The sequence below is a fragment of the Chionomys nivalis genome, chromosome 5, assembly GCF_950005125.1.
Source record: "Chionomys nivalis chromosome 5, mChiNiv1.1, whole genome shotgun sequence".
In the NCBI taxonomy this organism is placed as follows: Eukaryota; Metazoa; Chordata; class Mammalia; order Rodentia; family Cricetidae; genus Chionomys; species Chionomys nivalis.
In genome coordinates this window covers 24,686,572-24,702,109 of record NC_080090.1, presented here as the reverse complement: position 1 = coordinate 24,702,109, position 15,538 = coordinate 24,686,572, and the positions used below count along the sequence as shown (strand labels likewise).

Below are 15,538 nucleotides of genomic sequence, written 5' to 3'. Positions count from 1 at the left end.
TGTGGCAGGTTACATCATCTCCCACTGGACCTTAGTTTCCCAAATGAAAAATGAAGGGGTTGGGTAAATGGTCCCTAAGCTCCCTTTCAAACCTAAATTTTTATTGCAAAAATAAGGGGTTGAAGAGCCAAGCATTTTTTTTCCTAAGCAAGAAATTAAATCTTATGTCTGACAAATAGTGAATGGATGTTCAGTGTACTAGCCCATTCCTAGGCTCTTAAGAATTGAACAAGTAAATTTCTTCCCTTTGTGCAGCTTAGGGTCCAGAATTAAATATGGGAACATATAGCCATTGCTGGATGTGATGCTTTCCTGTAATCCCAGCATTTGAAAGGTGGAAGCAAGATGATTGAGAGTACAAAGCCAGCCTGGGCTACGTGGGACCCTGTCTCCAAAACAAGCACTTGTTGTGGAAAGCTAGAGAAGAGTTTCCTAGCTCGTCTTTGGACTTAGCAGAAGGCTGACGAATTTAGACAGGAGTGTCACGGTATAGCAGGCAGAAGCCCAGTTAAAGCCCTGGGGCAGGAACAAGAGCTCCTTGTTTTCTGAACATCATAGCGCTGTGGGATGGGTGGTGGAGCCAGGGGCCACCTTAAAGATGGTACCCTTTGGTCCTAGAGCAACAGGGGAGCAGTTGAAAGGCTTGCTTAGATGACTAGCTTGGGTTAGTTTCTGCTTACCAGGTTGACTGGCTACCATTGGAGAATGCTATGTTGGTCATTTGCGTGATACAGAAACCCTGGACTCTTCAATTGCAAAGGAATACAGATCACTCACTAGTTTAACCAGTCACAGTGTAGAGAAAAGTTTATTGTTCTTAGTTCATGTAGCACTATTCTTGAAACGTTTCCCCACACCCTTAAAAATGTGCCTTATAACCTAAAACTTTTATGATACATTTGTGATTACCTAAAATCAGATGCTTGCTATGTTCTAATTGTTCCTTTTGCCTCGACAGAGACTGGTCATTTGTTCTTTTTTTTTTCTTTTATTTTTTATTAAAGGAGCATTTATTTATTTATTTATTCATTCATTTATTTATTTATTTATTTATTTATTTATTTACGAGACAGGGCTTCTCTGTTTTAACAGCCCTGGCTGTTCTGGAACTTGCATTGTAGACCATGCTGGCCTTGAACTCACAGAGATCCCCCTGCCTCAGCATCCCCCGCCTAGTGCTGTGATTAAAGGCATGTGCTACCATGCCTGGCTGCCATTTGTTCTTTTTGAGTAGCTCTGATGAAGGGTGGATGAGGCAGTGTCCTTTGTAAAGGTGGCTGTTCATAACTGGTGTGTTTATACTTTTGTGGCAAACAGGGGTCCACACCACCAATGACCGTGTTTAAAGGGAACAAACGGCCTTATCAGAAAGATTGTGTGCTCATTATCAATCATGACACCGGAGAGTATGTGCTGGAGAAGCTCAGCAGCAGCATTCAGGTCAAGAAGACGAGGTATGGCTGACTTCTGTGCCCTCCCTTCCTCTTGCACTGTGGGGATCATGTGTGCCAACAGGTGCTGTCCTGAAGGATATCCTTAAACGTTTCTAAATCTTTGGTATTTAGTCCAATTTTATAAAGGTGCCAACATCTGCTTGTTCATAGTGTCCCATCAGTAATGTTAGCTACTTCTGTCTCAGACAGAAATGCACATTTCCCTCAAATGCAGTAAATAACGCATTTAAGAGCTGAAACATGAAGTCATTGGGGAAAACAAGGTACTTATAATTGAGCCAATTTTGTCAATCTCATAATTGCTCTCATACTATCAAGTGGGGAATTTGATTTATACGTATATACTTAAAATTACAAAATAACAATTGCATAACCTTTTTAGAGTGAATTGTTGCTTATAAATTGGGATGTTTTGAGGTGATTATATTGTCAGATAAACCCTTGCTGACTGACTATGGGGGGTCACACTTGTAAGTCTAGCATTTGAGAGTTGGAGGCAGCAGGATGAAGAAGCCAAGGCTATTGGCAGCTACATAGTGAGTTTGAGGCTAGTCTTAGTTACATGAGACCTTGTCTCAAGACAACAGCAGCAACGACAGAACACGGGCTTACAAGATTGCTTAGTGGGTAGAGATGTTAGCCACCAACTCTGATGACCTGAGTTGAGTCCTCAGGACCCACACGGATAGAAATATAACTTTAAAAATTTAAAATAAAACAAAATGTTTTTTAATTTTTTAAATAGTGAACTTTCTTAGTAGGTCATTCAACATTAGAGTTTGTCTGGACATCAATTTATTATATAAAGACCCTGGAATAGAGTATTCATTGTAAGATAGTGATTACGGGTTCTGTGGGGTGGGGTGGGGTACTGGGCATCAGATCCAGAGCTTTGCACATGGTAGGCAAGTGCTCTTACCACTGAGCTAAATCACAAGTCCGCTAATTACATTTTGAGAGCTATTGCAGCCTGATGTCTGTTTCTGCTTCCCTGAGCCAGTTTTCTTCTTTCACTCATTTTACCAGAAAAGGAAAAGCTCCCACTCGTTAAGATTATCATGGGCCATATGCCGGGTGTTTTAGGTGTGGTACCTAGTCTTTACCAGTAATTTCTAGATTATTGTTTCTTTGAGGCAGGGGATGCACCTGGGCTTCGCAGAAGTTGTGATTTACCTAATTTGACTGTTAGAGCTGAGACCCCACCCTAGGGGATAAGGCTGTAGTGCCTGTTTCTGTCCTGCCCCTTTGTCTTGTATCAAGGCCTACAGTAAACCTGCTGTTCCTGTGCCACCAGTGGTGCTCTGTTCCCTTTCTACTCTGTGGTCTGGGAACTAGCAGCATCCCTCCTGGGTACTTGTTATACTCTCAGAATAGCAAGACCTACTAGGTCAGAACCTGCAGAGATCTCCAGCGGATTTGTGCAGATGCTAAAGTTAAGAAACACTGGGCTATTCCATTTGAAGAAGAAATTATTATTTTTTTAGTATACAGACACCTTTTATTGGTTATTGAATAGTGTATCTTTTTTTCATCTAGTCATTTCTGAGCATTTTGGTTTCTCTCTTTTTTAATTCTTCTCTCATACAATACATCTCAACTGCAGTTTCTCCCAGCTTTCCCCCGACCAGGTCTTCTGTGCCTCCATTTCCCTTCAGAAAAGAGCAGGCCTCCCAGTGGCCCCTCAGAACATAGCATACCAAGGCGCAGTAAGGCTAGGCCAGACCCCTTAACCCAGACTGGGTGAGGCAACCCAGTAGGAGGAAAAGAGCTCCAAGGGCAAGCGAAAGAGTCGGAGACACCCCCACTCCACTGTTAGGAGTCCCACATACACCGGGCTCCCACAAACAATCACAGCATGTATGAGAGGAGCAGGAGGAATTATTATTAATGAGTAAAATTTCTCACTTGGAAGTAGATAATGGAAATAATGGAAAATTTTGCAAGCTGCCAACATTTCAAAATCTAGTTTATTCAGAAACTTTATTTATTATTACAACTGTATATTAGAATTTAAGTCATTGTGATATTTTCTTATAAACACATTTAATCACACTATATCTGTGTTTTATCTCCTTGCTGAACTTATATTAGATGTAGCACATCTATAATCTCAGCTCTTGGAAGGCTGAGGCTATCCCAGAGTACATAGTTAGACCCTGACTCAGAAAGGAAAAAAAGTATGCTCCTTGGAAGCAGAGGGTCATTTCATTGTTTTGAATTGCTAATGCTTAGTACAGTTCTAGGATGCAGTAGCCATGTGGATGTTGAGTGCTTTTTCATGAAGTCGTAAAGATCAGATTTATAGTCACCCGGAAAGAACACTGGTTCTGCAAACACTGCCCGTGTGCTTGGTCATCGGGAGAGAAACTATTTTGCCTCTTGATTTAATATCTATTTCAGAGCCGAGGGGAGCAGTAAAATCCAAGCCCGAATGGAACAACAGCCTGCTCGTCCCCCACAGCCATCGCAGCCACCACCTCCTCCACCACCCATACCATTCCGAGCCCCAACGAAGCCTCCAACTGGACCCAAAACGTCTCCCTTAAAGGATACGCCCTCACCTGAGCCCCAGCTGGATGACATCAAAAGAGGTAGAACGCTGGGCTAGTGCATGCTGTCAGGCACAGGGTTCTCAAGAAGCTCACAGAGTTCATACTACCTTATAGATGTGTCACCAGAGCTGCTGGCTCTAGAGCTGCTGAGGGCTGACGTTTTTCCCACATGCATCATTTCACAAGAATGAGTTCGGGTTGAGTGGGATTGTCTTGGCAGCATTCTTAGAGGCTTAGGGGTTAAGTAAGCGCTACTATCAGCCAAAGCTATCCAGGGCTTTAGACTCCTGGAAAGAGTATTCTCAGTGTGTAGATTCTGAGCTCTCTGAGCTCACATACTAACTAATGTACGCAAATATAACATACAGTATCCAGATTCGCCGTGTATTTTCCACCTTTATGTGACGTTACTTTAACATCTATTTCTTTTATTTTTACTTTTACTTTTTGAGACAGGTTCTTTGTATATCTTTGACTGTCCTGGAACTCCCTCTGTAGACCAGGCTATCTTTGAACTCACAGGGATCCACCTGCCACTGCCTCCCAAGTGTTGGGATTAAAGGTGTGTGCTACCACACCTTGAACTCACAGAGATCTGTCTGCCTCTGCCTCCCAGGCATTGGGATTAAAGGCATGTGCCACCACACCTTGAATTTATAGAGGTCCGTTTCCCTCTGCCTCCCAAGTGTTGGGATTAAAGGTGTGTACCACCACACCCAACTATTCTCTTTCTTTTTTAAGGACTTTATCCTTTTTCTTTTCTCTCCCAAGCCAGCATATATTTTTAACATACAGTAAAACATTTAGAGGTTTTTTTTTTTCTTTGAATCTCTCCTTACTGTATAACTCTCTTTTTCTGACTGCACAAGCAATATGGGTAGGATTAAAGCTGTGGCTTTGATGGCTGAATCCACCCCATTCCTTAGCTTTATGAGATTCTAGCATCATGGCTGAGGTACCTGCCGGAGCCATGTTTATTGCCACAACTCTATGGCGTTTCAAGGTCCCTGCCAGCAAGCAAGCTGCAGCAGTGTGCCCACAAACCACATTCAAATGCTCTGTAGTCAGACCGCCTGCCTGAAAGAGTCAGAGTTTGCCCTGACAGGACAGCCCAGAAAGCTAGCATTTTAAAATGGCACAGCTTTTTTTCCTACTACAGCTGAAAACGGAAAAGCATGCGGTCAGCTTTTTGTCAACACTATTTAAGTGTTTCTTGGCAGGACCTCTTAAAAGAGTTACAAGGCTTTATAGCTAAAGCTGAGTCAGGAAGCCTCTCTTAGATGAGAGCTCTTGCTTGCCTCTAGCAAGCAGAGCAGATCTGAGAAATTGCTGCTACCAAGAAACCATGCGTAATGCTGTTATTTTGTTCTAGAATTACTTCCCAGGCTATTTCAGGCTTTATGTGGATGCAGCTGTCCACAAGTTGGGCCCATTCTGTAACATGAGGGCCTCCTTGTTGGGGTTTCTGTCCTGCCCAGTTCCCACAACCGGTAAATCCCAAAGAAAATACACAGAAGTCTATATTAATGATAAAACTGATTGGCCCATTAGCTCAGTCTTCATATTAGCTTTTATAATTTATATTAACCCATTATTCTTATCTAGCCACATGGATCGATGCCTTTTTCAGCAGGGCAGGTCACATCCTGCTTCTTCAGTGTCTGGACAGGACTGGGGAGAGAGTTCCCTTCTTCCCAGAATATTCCCGTTCTCATTGCCCTGCCTCTACTTCCTGTCTGGTTGTCCTGCCTATACTTCCTGCCTGGCTACTGGCCAATCAGCATTTATTGAAAACATAATTGACAGAATGTAGAATTGTCCCACACCGTGCCCCCCTTGCCAGGGTCTTCCTTACAGGTGTCCATGGGAGTCAGAAAGGACTCAGGCTCACACAGGCTGGCCAGTTGTCTCTTTTCCTTGGTGGCTGAGGAAATCCATTGACATGGGCCTCACTCCTAGTCAGCGGTTGTGATGTTTAGTGTTAACTGTCAACTGTCAGGCTCTGAAATCACTTAGTGACAAGCCTCTAGGCACTCCGGTGAAGGTTTATTTAACCTCTGGGCATGGCCCTAGGTGATTGTCTAGATTAAATTGAGGTAGGAATACCCCCAAGAGTCTGTGGCACCAGGCACCATCGGATTTGGTCACTGACCATAGAGGAAGAGAAAGTGAGCAAACACAGGCTTCTGTTGTTCTCTGCATGTGACTGGGTGCAGAGTGACTCAGTGCCTCAGGTCCCTGCATTGTGACTTCATTGATAGCTGGGAACTGGAATAAATCCTTGCTTACATTACAGTGACAGAAAGAGAAACTGAGGTAGGATCTAAAATAAGCCCTCTGACTCGCTGCTGCTCCATAAGTGTTGTTCTTTCTTCTCTCTCAGCTGGAGTTTTAGACAATAACTCCCATTTGTCTGCTTGTCTGTGGAAAAGGTCTTGCTCTGTAGCCCAGGCTGGTCCCAAACTCAAGTTCCACCTGCTATGGGCACACACCACACCCAAATCAGGGTCTGTATTTAAGGGAATAATAACCCTGATGTGCCTTACACAGAAGAGTCATTCTGTAGCAGCTCTGCCTTTTGTTCATTTTGATGAATTCAGTGTTCCCGTCAGCCCCAAAATGGAGTAGGCATTGTTGTCAGTTTGGAGGTTCATTGTGTTGTACTCCAGAAACAGGGAAGGTCGAAGTCCCTCTCTGCAGTTGGTCTTGTCAGCTCACTGTTCCTAGACACTTCCTGTCATCTCAGAGCAGGGCTGTGCTGATGCTCTGGTGTCGTTGCAGAGCTGCGGGCTGAGGTCGACATCATCGAGCAGATGAGCAGCAGCAGTGGGAGCAGTTCCTCTGACTCCGAGAGCTCCTCTGGGAGTGATGACGACAGCTCCAGCAGCGGAGGAGAGGACAACGGCCCAGCCTCTCCTCCCCAGCCTTCACACCAGCAGTCCTACAACAGCAGGCCCACAGTGGCCAATGGAACCAGCCGGCCCCAAGGAAGCTCTCAGCTGATGAATACGCTCAGTAAGTGTGTCTTCCTTTAGTGGCTGAGACAGGGCACACCATATGCAGCTTCTATTGCCCTGTGCCAGAACCTATATTTATAGGTGTTTAGGGCATAGGGAAGGTTCTTGACAAGGACAAACTGGGGAGACCCCAAATTCACAATCTTTTCTTTTTACCCTTTACTTGTGACTTTAAAAGTTAACCCATTACCTCTATTTAGGTAGCCTTTGGCAAGAGAAAAGACAGGATATTGTCATGCTTGGGTAGATTTCCAGCAGTTGATAAGGTAACAGAGAAAAGCCATAAATATTGGCTTTGTTTCAGAGTGGGGCGATTCTGTGTTCTCTCTCTCTCTCTCTCTCTCTCTCTCTCTCTCTCTCCCTCCCTCTACCTCCCTCCCTCCCTCACTCCCTTTCTGGAACCTTGCATGATGAAGTTAGAAGGCCTGGCAACAGAGATGGGATGCAGACCTGATTAACCCTGCAATGTGGTTAGAAACCAAGCAGACATTAGTTTCAACACTGTGGACATTCCAGGATGGGTAGTTCCTTTCTGCAGGCCTTGTTGGGTGTGTAGTGTCTGGCCTTCACCTAAAACACCTCAGCATTTTGCCTGGTGTGCCCTGTCGTCTGTGTAAGTTGAGGTCCAGGTAAGAAGTCTGTCCTCACACAGCCAAAAAACGAAGTCCTTAGGGATGATGCTGGGCCTGCAAGGGTGCTGAGTCCAGAGACAGAAAAAGCTGGTTTAAATTAAAGAAATATGGATGTTCACTTTCATTCAACTGCTATCAGCTAAAGTTCTTTTATATACATTTCTGTTATGTGAACTTGAAGTATTGAGTCCTTTTGAATTCTAGATACCTACATACCATCTAAGAATCTGGAGCTTTCTCTTAAAGAAATAGAAATATCCTGGTCAGAGGTAGGCAGAGGTGACACTGGATTGGCATGCTGTGGCTCTCAGCTTCCATAATGGAAACATCTTGTTTACTTAACTTTTTTGAAAGTGGGGTGGGGAGTTAGGGAGGTTGAATTTAATTTGATCTTCCTGCCAGAGGTTCCTTGGTACTGGGGTTATGGGCATGAGCCACCACACCTGGGGCTTGGATTCGTGGTCTTCCTGCTGTAGCCTCCTTGGTACTGGGATTATGGGCATGAACCACCACACCTGGCTCTACTTAGTTTTTCCTAAAACAATTTCATGAAGCTACTAAGATGGCTTAGGGTTAAGAGCACTTGTTCTTGCAGACAACCTGGGTTTGATTCCTGGCATACACATGCTAGTTCACAACCACCTATAGCTCCAGTTCCAGGGGATCCAATACCCTCTTCTGACCTCCAAGGGTACCAGGTACCCACATGGTATATAGACATGAATGCTGGCCAAACACTCATATACATAAAATAATTATAAAGCAACTTAATGTGAATGAGTCTGCCAGATGTTGTGTGTTATTTCTATTTTCTTAGCACATTTAAAACTGACTTGCTGCTCCTTCTCAGTACTAATAAGCAGTACCAAACTGCTTTGCACATACTAAAAAGAGTGTTTATTTTAGAATGTCGACTGCTCCAGCCTTTTCAGTGAGCCAGATTGGTTTTTCTGCCTTATAAATTGGATTAACAAAGTTTTTTTTGGTATTTATTTTGTTTTTAAATTAGATTTATTCTTTTTATTTTATGTATATGTTTTGCCTGCTTGTATGTGTTATGCTATGTGCATGTTTGATGCCCTTGGAACTGGAGCTATAGATAGTTGTGAGCCACCATTTGGGTATCAGGAATCGAACCTGGGTCCTCTGCAAGAGCAACAAATGCTCTTAACCGTTGTCCAGTCCCGATTTGGAAACTTTTAGTATTATGTGATAGCTGAGCAGCCAGCCAAAGAATTTTAAAGAAGTCTTGATGTTTTAAGTGAAGGAGAAAATAAGCATATTAAAGTGTAAAGAGCTACACTCTAGGCAGAGCAGAGGGAAGTGAAGAAGGCAGAGGAGCCAGAGAAGTTATTAACCACTATGCTCTTAGCTTCATTTTGTTTTCTTTCGTAGGAAATGACTTGCAGTTAAGTGAGTCTGGCAGTGACAGTGATGACTAGCTCCAGGCTTTTGAAATCTGCTTCCGGTACGTGGACATGCTGCAAGACCCAGCGACTTCTGCCAGGATTCCACGCCACAGGAGGATGTTGCACAGCAAGGCCTGTAGGAGGAGTTAAGGCCTGGGAGCATGCAGACACTCAGTTTTTGACTTGGTGGTGGTGGGTGATTTTCTCACATAGTTCTTGAACAATCTCTTGTTTCAGAGTTTAAGTAGATCTATAGGAGAACGAATGGAATTTTGTTTCCACGTGGTTAACATTATTAATGAAAAACAGACCATTGCACCCTGGTCTCGGGCACTCAAGGCCCCTGTCCTCACCAGGCCAGTAATTCAGCAGCCATCAGTTTGGCCAGGCAGTCTGTACCAGTAAAATAAAAGTCTTTGAGGGTTATGGAAAGAAAGGAGATCCTCAAACTGTGTCATAGAAATATGTTAAGACCACTTTCCATCTTTGACATGAAGTGGTAAGGAAGTTTTGTGTGACCCAGTTTGACAAGACCATAGAAGTAGACCTTGGCAGAGTCTTTGGGTCAATTAGTGGGTGTGTGGGGGTGTGGGTGTGTGTGCTGGAAATCCAGTTGCTCGACTCAGCGCAGCTAGGAAAGGAAAGCACACTGCAGGGAATGGCCAGTCACCTGTCTCAGGTGTACGCTTGCTCGCTACTTCTTTGAATTACATTTGCTGGCATCAGACTTTTCTGCACAGACGTTTCTGTCGGATTCCAAAAGACAGAAGCATTGCTGCCATTCAGACTCAGGCAATTCCCGTGTATGTGAGGTGGAGTGAGCAGCAGCTGCCATGCTGACACACATCCTCAGCTCATCTGAGACTTCTGGGTTCACATGGATCCATCCTTAGGTATTCTGAATCCCGTGGCTGTTAGCGGAGGATAGGAATCAAGGAGGGGTGTGGTGGAGAACCTCTGAGCAGATTGACCAGCCACAAACCTCCAGAGTCCAGATAGGAGTTCTGCCCTATGAAACACTCTTCATGAGCTCTCTCTATGCTTTTGTGCCTGACTCCCAGACCAATTGGAATTTTCATAGAAGAGAATCACAAGATTGCCTTTTGCAGTGTTCTTGCTGGAAACTGGTTGGAGTCAATGTTCCACGCTGAGGAAGTGTGTGGTGACTTGTACGTTGCCACCCATCTCACAGTAGATGTAGTTAGAATGAATATATCCGAGGAAATTCCTGTCTTTAAGATAATACTAATGCTCTTTTTCCCTTGGGTTTTCCCCCACTCACATAAGCCTTTCTCCTGAACTAGTGGAGGGAGGTGTTCTGGACCTAGAAAGGAAATGAATGGTCCATGGTGGGGCTTAGGTTAGACTTGTACCGTATAGGTATGATCCTAACTGTTTGATCCGCAGATTGCAGTAAGCTGAGGCAGGATAGAAGCCATTGCCCAGCAGCACATGTACACCATTCTGCCCAAGTACCTTGTGCTGGGGTCTCAGCCTCTGGGGCGATGCTTGGTGAATCTCCATGGCAGGTGGGAACCTCCTTGTAGCAAACTGATAATTACTTTATAATTCTTTGGTAATGGCAGCTCAGGGAAGGTGCAGGTTATGATTGGGTGGCTTGAATTGTCCCTGGATCTGGGAATTGAATTGTCTTACTGCTCTTTGCCTGCTTACACTGGGGCAGGTTCCAGGAACTTGAACTAAATATGCAATGTAAGTCTCCCCTTGCTCTGCCCTTCTCCAAAGCCTTGGTTTCTGTAGACAAAACCGTGTGTGGGCATGCTGGCCAGTGACTGTTTCTATAGGAAGTGCCTGCATGTGCCACTGGGCTTGGTCAATCAGACTCTCTGAGCCTCAGACTCCCTGTCACCTGGCCAACCAGCACCACGTGCTTTTGTTGGCTCCAGTTTGTGCTCTCTGCACAGTCCTTCAGTGCTCCCATCTCCTTTCTCTTCCTTAGTAAAAAACAAAACAAAAAAACCCAACAAGAACCATTTTTGAAAATCCAGACTCTTGCCTCTTACATTGATGATGACAATGATGACTTCTCAGGGGTATCCTTGTGCCAACCGAGTGACTTCCTTCCTGTCTCTGTGCCTTTGCTGTTCCCTCCTCTTCACCCACTCAACTTTCTCCAGACTCCTCAGGCACCATCTTCACCAACTCTTCAGGTCTTCCCACCTTTGGGGTATGTCCTAGTGTGCGTACAAATTGCCTTTCTCCTACCTGGTCTCTGGTTGGTATGAGCACCTCAAAAGTAGGGACTGCTATCACAGAAGTAGACATGCATGTGCTCCTAGCTTAGAAGGCAGGAGGCTGAGAGAACTAACTAGTTAAGGATTGAGAATAAACATAGGGGAAACATTCCAGTGTGGCTTTATACCCGGAAATAATTACACGGAAACTGTATTCTTTTAAACACTGCTTGGCCCATTAGCTCTAGCCTCTTACTGGCTAACTCTCACATCTTGATTAACCCATTTTATTAATAAGTGTAGCACCATGAGGTGGTGGCTTACCAGAAGGGATCTTAACCTGCATCCATCTTGGAGAGGAGAGCTATAGCGTCTGCCTCACTTCCCTTCTTCCCAGCATTCTGTTCTGTCTACTCTGTCTACCTAATTTTCTGTCCTATCAAAGGCCAAGCAGTTTCTTTATTAATTAAACAATGAAAGCAACAGATAGACAAATGACGCTCCTCCATCATTTCCCCTTTTTCTGTTTAAACAAAAAAGAAAGGCTTTCACTTTAACATAGTAAAATTACATATAACAAAACAGTTATCAAGCAAGAATTACAGTTACAATATTTATATCTATTTTATCTTGTATCATAACTAAGGAAAACTATAACTATCCATTCTTCAACTCCATCAAAGACTCCAGAAGGATATAATATTACCTAAGTAAACAAGAAATAAGCAACTTTCAAAACTCTAGAAATGACAGAGACATCTTGCTGCCTGGACAATTACCCAAAGTTCCTCTGTACCGTTGGGGTATCCATCTTCGGCCTGTTGGCCCATAGTATCCAGCAGACATTTCCGTGGAGCAGGAAATTTCAAAGGCAGTTCAGTCACTATCTGTTGTGTCCTGCAGAATGTCTTGCAAATTCTTTTATGAAGCAGGAACCCCGAAAGACCATCTCACCTTTAGGCAAGTTCAGCAGTCCTCTCTCTGAGGGTTCTCTGTGTCCAGTTTATGCATCAGTCCAGGCAAGATCAGTTTCTTGCCCAAATGGCTATCAAACTCCATAAGGAGCCTCTTCGATGCCCATCTTCCTCTCGAAGTAGATTGGTGCTGCCAGGAACAGACATGTCTCATTGTCATGAAAAGCCCTAAGTTATTAAAACATTAAATGCCATATTCTGCAGTCTTTGAAAGATATGAAGAATGTCTACATGACTACAAGCTTGACCATTATCGATGATTATTCATTAACAACCTATATTTCCTGATTATACATTACATTTTTAAATGAATTACACAATCACAATACCTTAATAAAGATCAGAAATACATATACATATAACAAAATTGACCTTAACTTAATACCAATAAAGCAAAATTTATACCAATGTAAATTATTCATATCTATCCCCCTTTAAATGTAAAAGAACATTTATAAACAATATTTGGGAACATGGGTACAGTTTTTTCTCTCTAAACTGCTTCCTGCTGTATGGGGGTGCTGTTAATCAGGTCTTTTATGGTGTAACCTGTGTGCCAGGTTCATCTCAGTTGGCAGTTGAGTAAAGTAATTTTTTGAGGGTGTTCATAGCAACCTTTCAGGAGGGTGTGGTCTATCATGCCAAATTGGGATAGAAGCAATCCACAGGGTCTCATCCTCTGTGGAAACAAAAGAAGACCCACTCCAAAGCATCATATCCTTAGGTCCAAATTCTGAAGTCATACCCTTATGGTATCCATTCTGGTCTAGCTTGGTAGCCCATATAATGAAATGTCTCTCTGTACTTAGCTCCCTTTATAGTCAAAAATTTTAAAGAAGCCGGGCGGTGGTGGCGCACGCCTTTAATCCCAGCACTTGGGAGGCAGAGGCAGGTGGATCTCTGTGAGTTCGAGACCAGCCTGGTCTACAAGAGCTAGTTCCAGGACAGGCTCCAAAACCACAGAGAAACCCTGTCTCGAAAAACCAAAAAAAAAAAAATTTTTAAAGAAAACACAATGTACATAATCCAGACTCTCTGTGAATTTTCCATTTTTACGTGGCTTATTTTTATTTCTTTTAGTCTATAACTGTCTGTATTCTGTCTCTTTAAAGACTTTACCCTTTGTTTTTATTCTCACTATCTTCTCTCTCTCAAGCTTACGTACACCCATCCAACATTGTGACCCATTTAGTGGTCTTTTATGTCTGAATCTGTCCTATTGTGAATCTGTAATTTTTTACTATCCAGGAGCACTTCTTAAAATGTTAAGCACTTCTTAAAAACTTAAAGTTGCGCCATGTAGAGGTAATACGGTACCACCTGTTTACTGCCAGTCTAAACCTTAATTGCACGGTTATTAGGATAATTACGATAGTTCCTGCCTGAGACCAGCACAGTTCAGCATGGCGGAGCTGCTTGTGCCTCTGGGTCACTTGTGCCTCTGAGCTGCAGAGCAGAGGGCTGCTGTGGATGTTGGCTCTACCTCTCTCCAATTTCAAAATGGAGGGCGTACCATTTTCTACTAGCTCTGGGGTCACCAGGTAGGAGCCACACTCAGCACTTTAACTCTGAGACTGAGCGTGCGGCAAATCGGGCACACAGAGCACTGCAGTCTGAAAACATCTCTCTGTATGTCAGCAGGAATCCGCCATGCTCTCCAGCCTGCCTAAGTCTGATTCTGCCATCTGCCCAGGCAGGAAGAGCTGAGCCAAGGACAGGGTCTCAGCTACTTTCCTCCCGATCCCGAGCGGGAACACAAACATCCAGTCTCATAAAAGCCATTGAAATGCTTTATAGCCAGAGTTCGCACTGGCAGCACAGCCCAGGAAGCTGCATTTTAAACCTGTAGCAGCTTTTTTCCTACTATGGCTGCTGAGTCAGGGAAATTTCTTTGCAGGATGCTACCCACAAACAGCAAAAAGCTGTGTTAAATTCTCTCTCCTTTTTAAGCCCTCTCAGGTTTTACGTGGAATTAGTTACCATGTTGGAGCGCCACTCTGTAGCTTTATACCCGGAAATAATTACACGGAAACTGTATTCTTTTAAACACTGCTTGGCCCATTAGCTCTAGCCTCTTACTGGCTAACTCTCACATCTTGATTAACCCATTTTATTAATAAGTGTAGCACCACGAGGTGGTGGCTTACCAGAAGGGATCTTAACCTGCATCCATCTTGGAGAGGAGAGCTATAGCATCTGCCTCACTTCCCTTCTTCCCAGCATTCTGTTCTGTCTACTTTGCCTACCTAATTTTCTGTCCTATCAAAGGCCAAGCAGTTTCTTTATTAATTAAACAATGAAAGCAACAGATAGACAAATGACCCTCCTCCATCATTCCAGGCATTGAAACAAAGCTGAAACTACCCATGCAAGTCCCTACTGAATTTTTAAATTACCTTTTTGCTCTATGCAATGTTAGCCACTTGGGTGAGGTGGGAAAACTAGTTCTACAGAGAAGCCATGGCAATCCTTTGAAAAGTTTTGGGAAAATGCAATACAGATAAACTAGAGATTTGTAATAATGCCACTGGTTAATTTATTTCTGTAGCAGAATAATTTTATCTATGGGTGGTATGCTGCAGTAATAGGGAAACTTGAAAATTCCAAAGTCCTTTCTTTTCTTTATTGATAGTATGGTTTAACGTGTGTGTGTGTGTGTGTGTGTGTGTGTATGATATATTTATTACATTATTTTGAAAGAGAATTTAATCTGTTTTGTAGATATGTATTAAGAACAATAAAGTGGATCTTTCCACTTGGCAAGGAACATATACTTTCTAAGACTCAGGCCTTAACCAGTAGGAAGTGTTAGGAAGTGTGTTTTTGTTGCCTCTGTTATTTTGGTCTTAGATTCCTTGTCTCCTTTATTAATGATATTTAAAATCTTGTGCCTAAAAATTCATTTGGCTTAATTCTGATGTAGACATGCATGTTTACATTTATATTTGCTGTGTAGTTTCTCTCAAGATGAATATATTTAAATAAAAATGAAGGTCTGCAATATATTCAATGTCTTGGGTTGTTAGTTTCTTTAACTGAAAATCTGTGTAAAATAGGGTGATGTGGGAGTGATTTCTTTCTAATCTGTTGCTTTCATTGGTTAATTAATAAAGAAACTGCCTAGGCCCATTTGATAGGCCAACCCTTAGGTGGGTAGAGTAAACAGAACAGAATGCTGGGAGAAAGAAGCTGAGTCAGGCAGTCACCATGATTCTCCCACTGGACACAGACGCAGGTTAAGATCTCCCTGGTAAGCCACCAGCTCGTGGTGCTACACAGATTATTAGAAATGGGTTAGATCAATA

The 15,538-nt window shown here is 43.2% G+C and overlaps 1 protein-coding gene across 1 annotated transcript in view; it reads left to right on the top strand.

Moving 5' to 3' along the window:
* The window catches only part of Eaf1 (ELL associated factor 1), a 19,359-nt gene extending 3,821 nt beyond the window's left edge, over positions 1 to 15,538 (top strand). The window contains exons 3-6 of the mRNA XM_057769339.1: positions 1,318 to 1,454; positions 3,855 to 4,045; positions 6,788 to 7,021; positions 9,051 to 15,538. Of these exons, the coding sequence (XP_057625322.1) occupies positions 1,318 to 1,454; positions 3,855 to 4,045; positions 6,788 to 7,021; positions 9,051 to 9,097 (609 nt within the window). The 3' untranslated portion in view covers positions 9,098 to 15,538. The remainder of the gene's footprint in view (positions 1 to 1,317; positions 1,455 to 3,854; positions 4,046 to 6,787; positions 7,022 to 9,050) is intronic.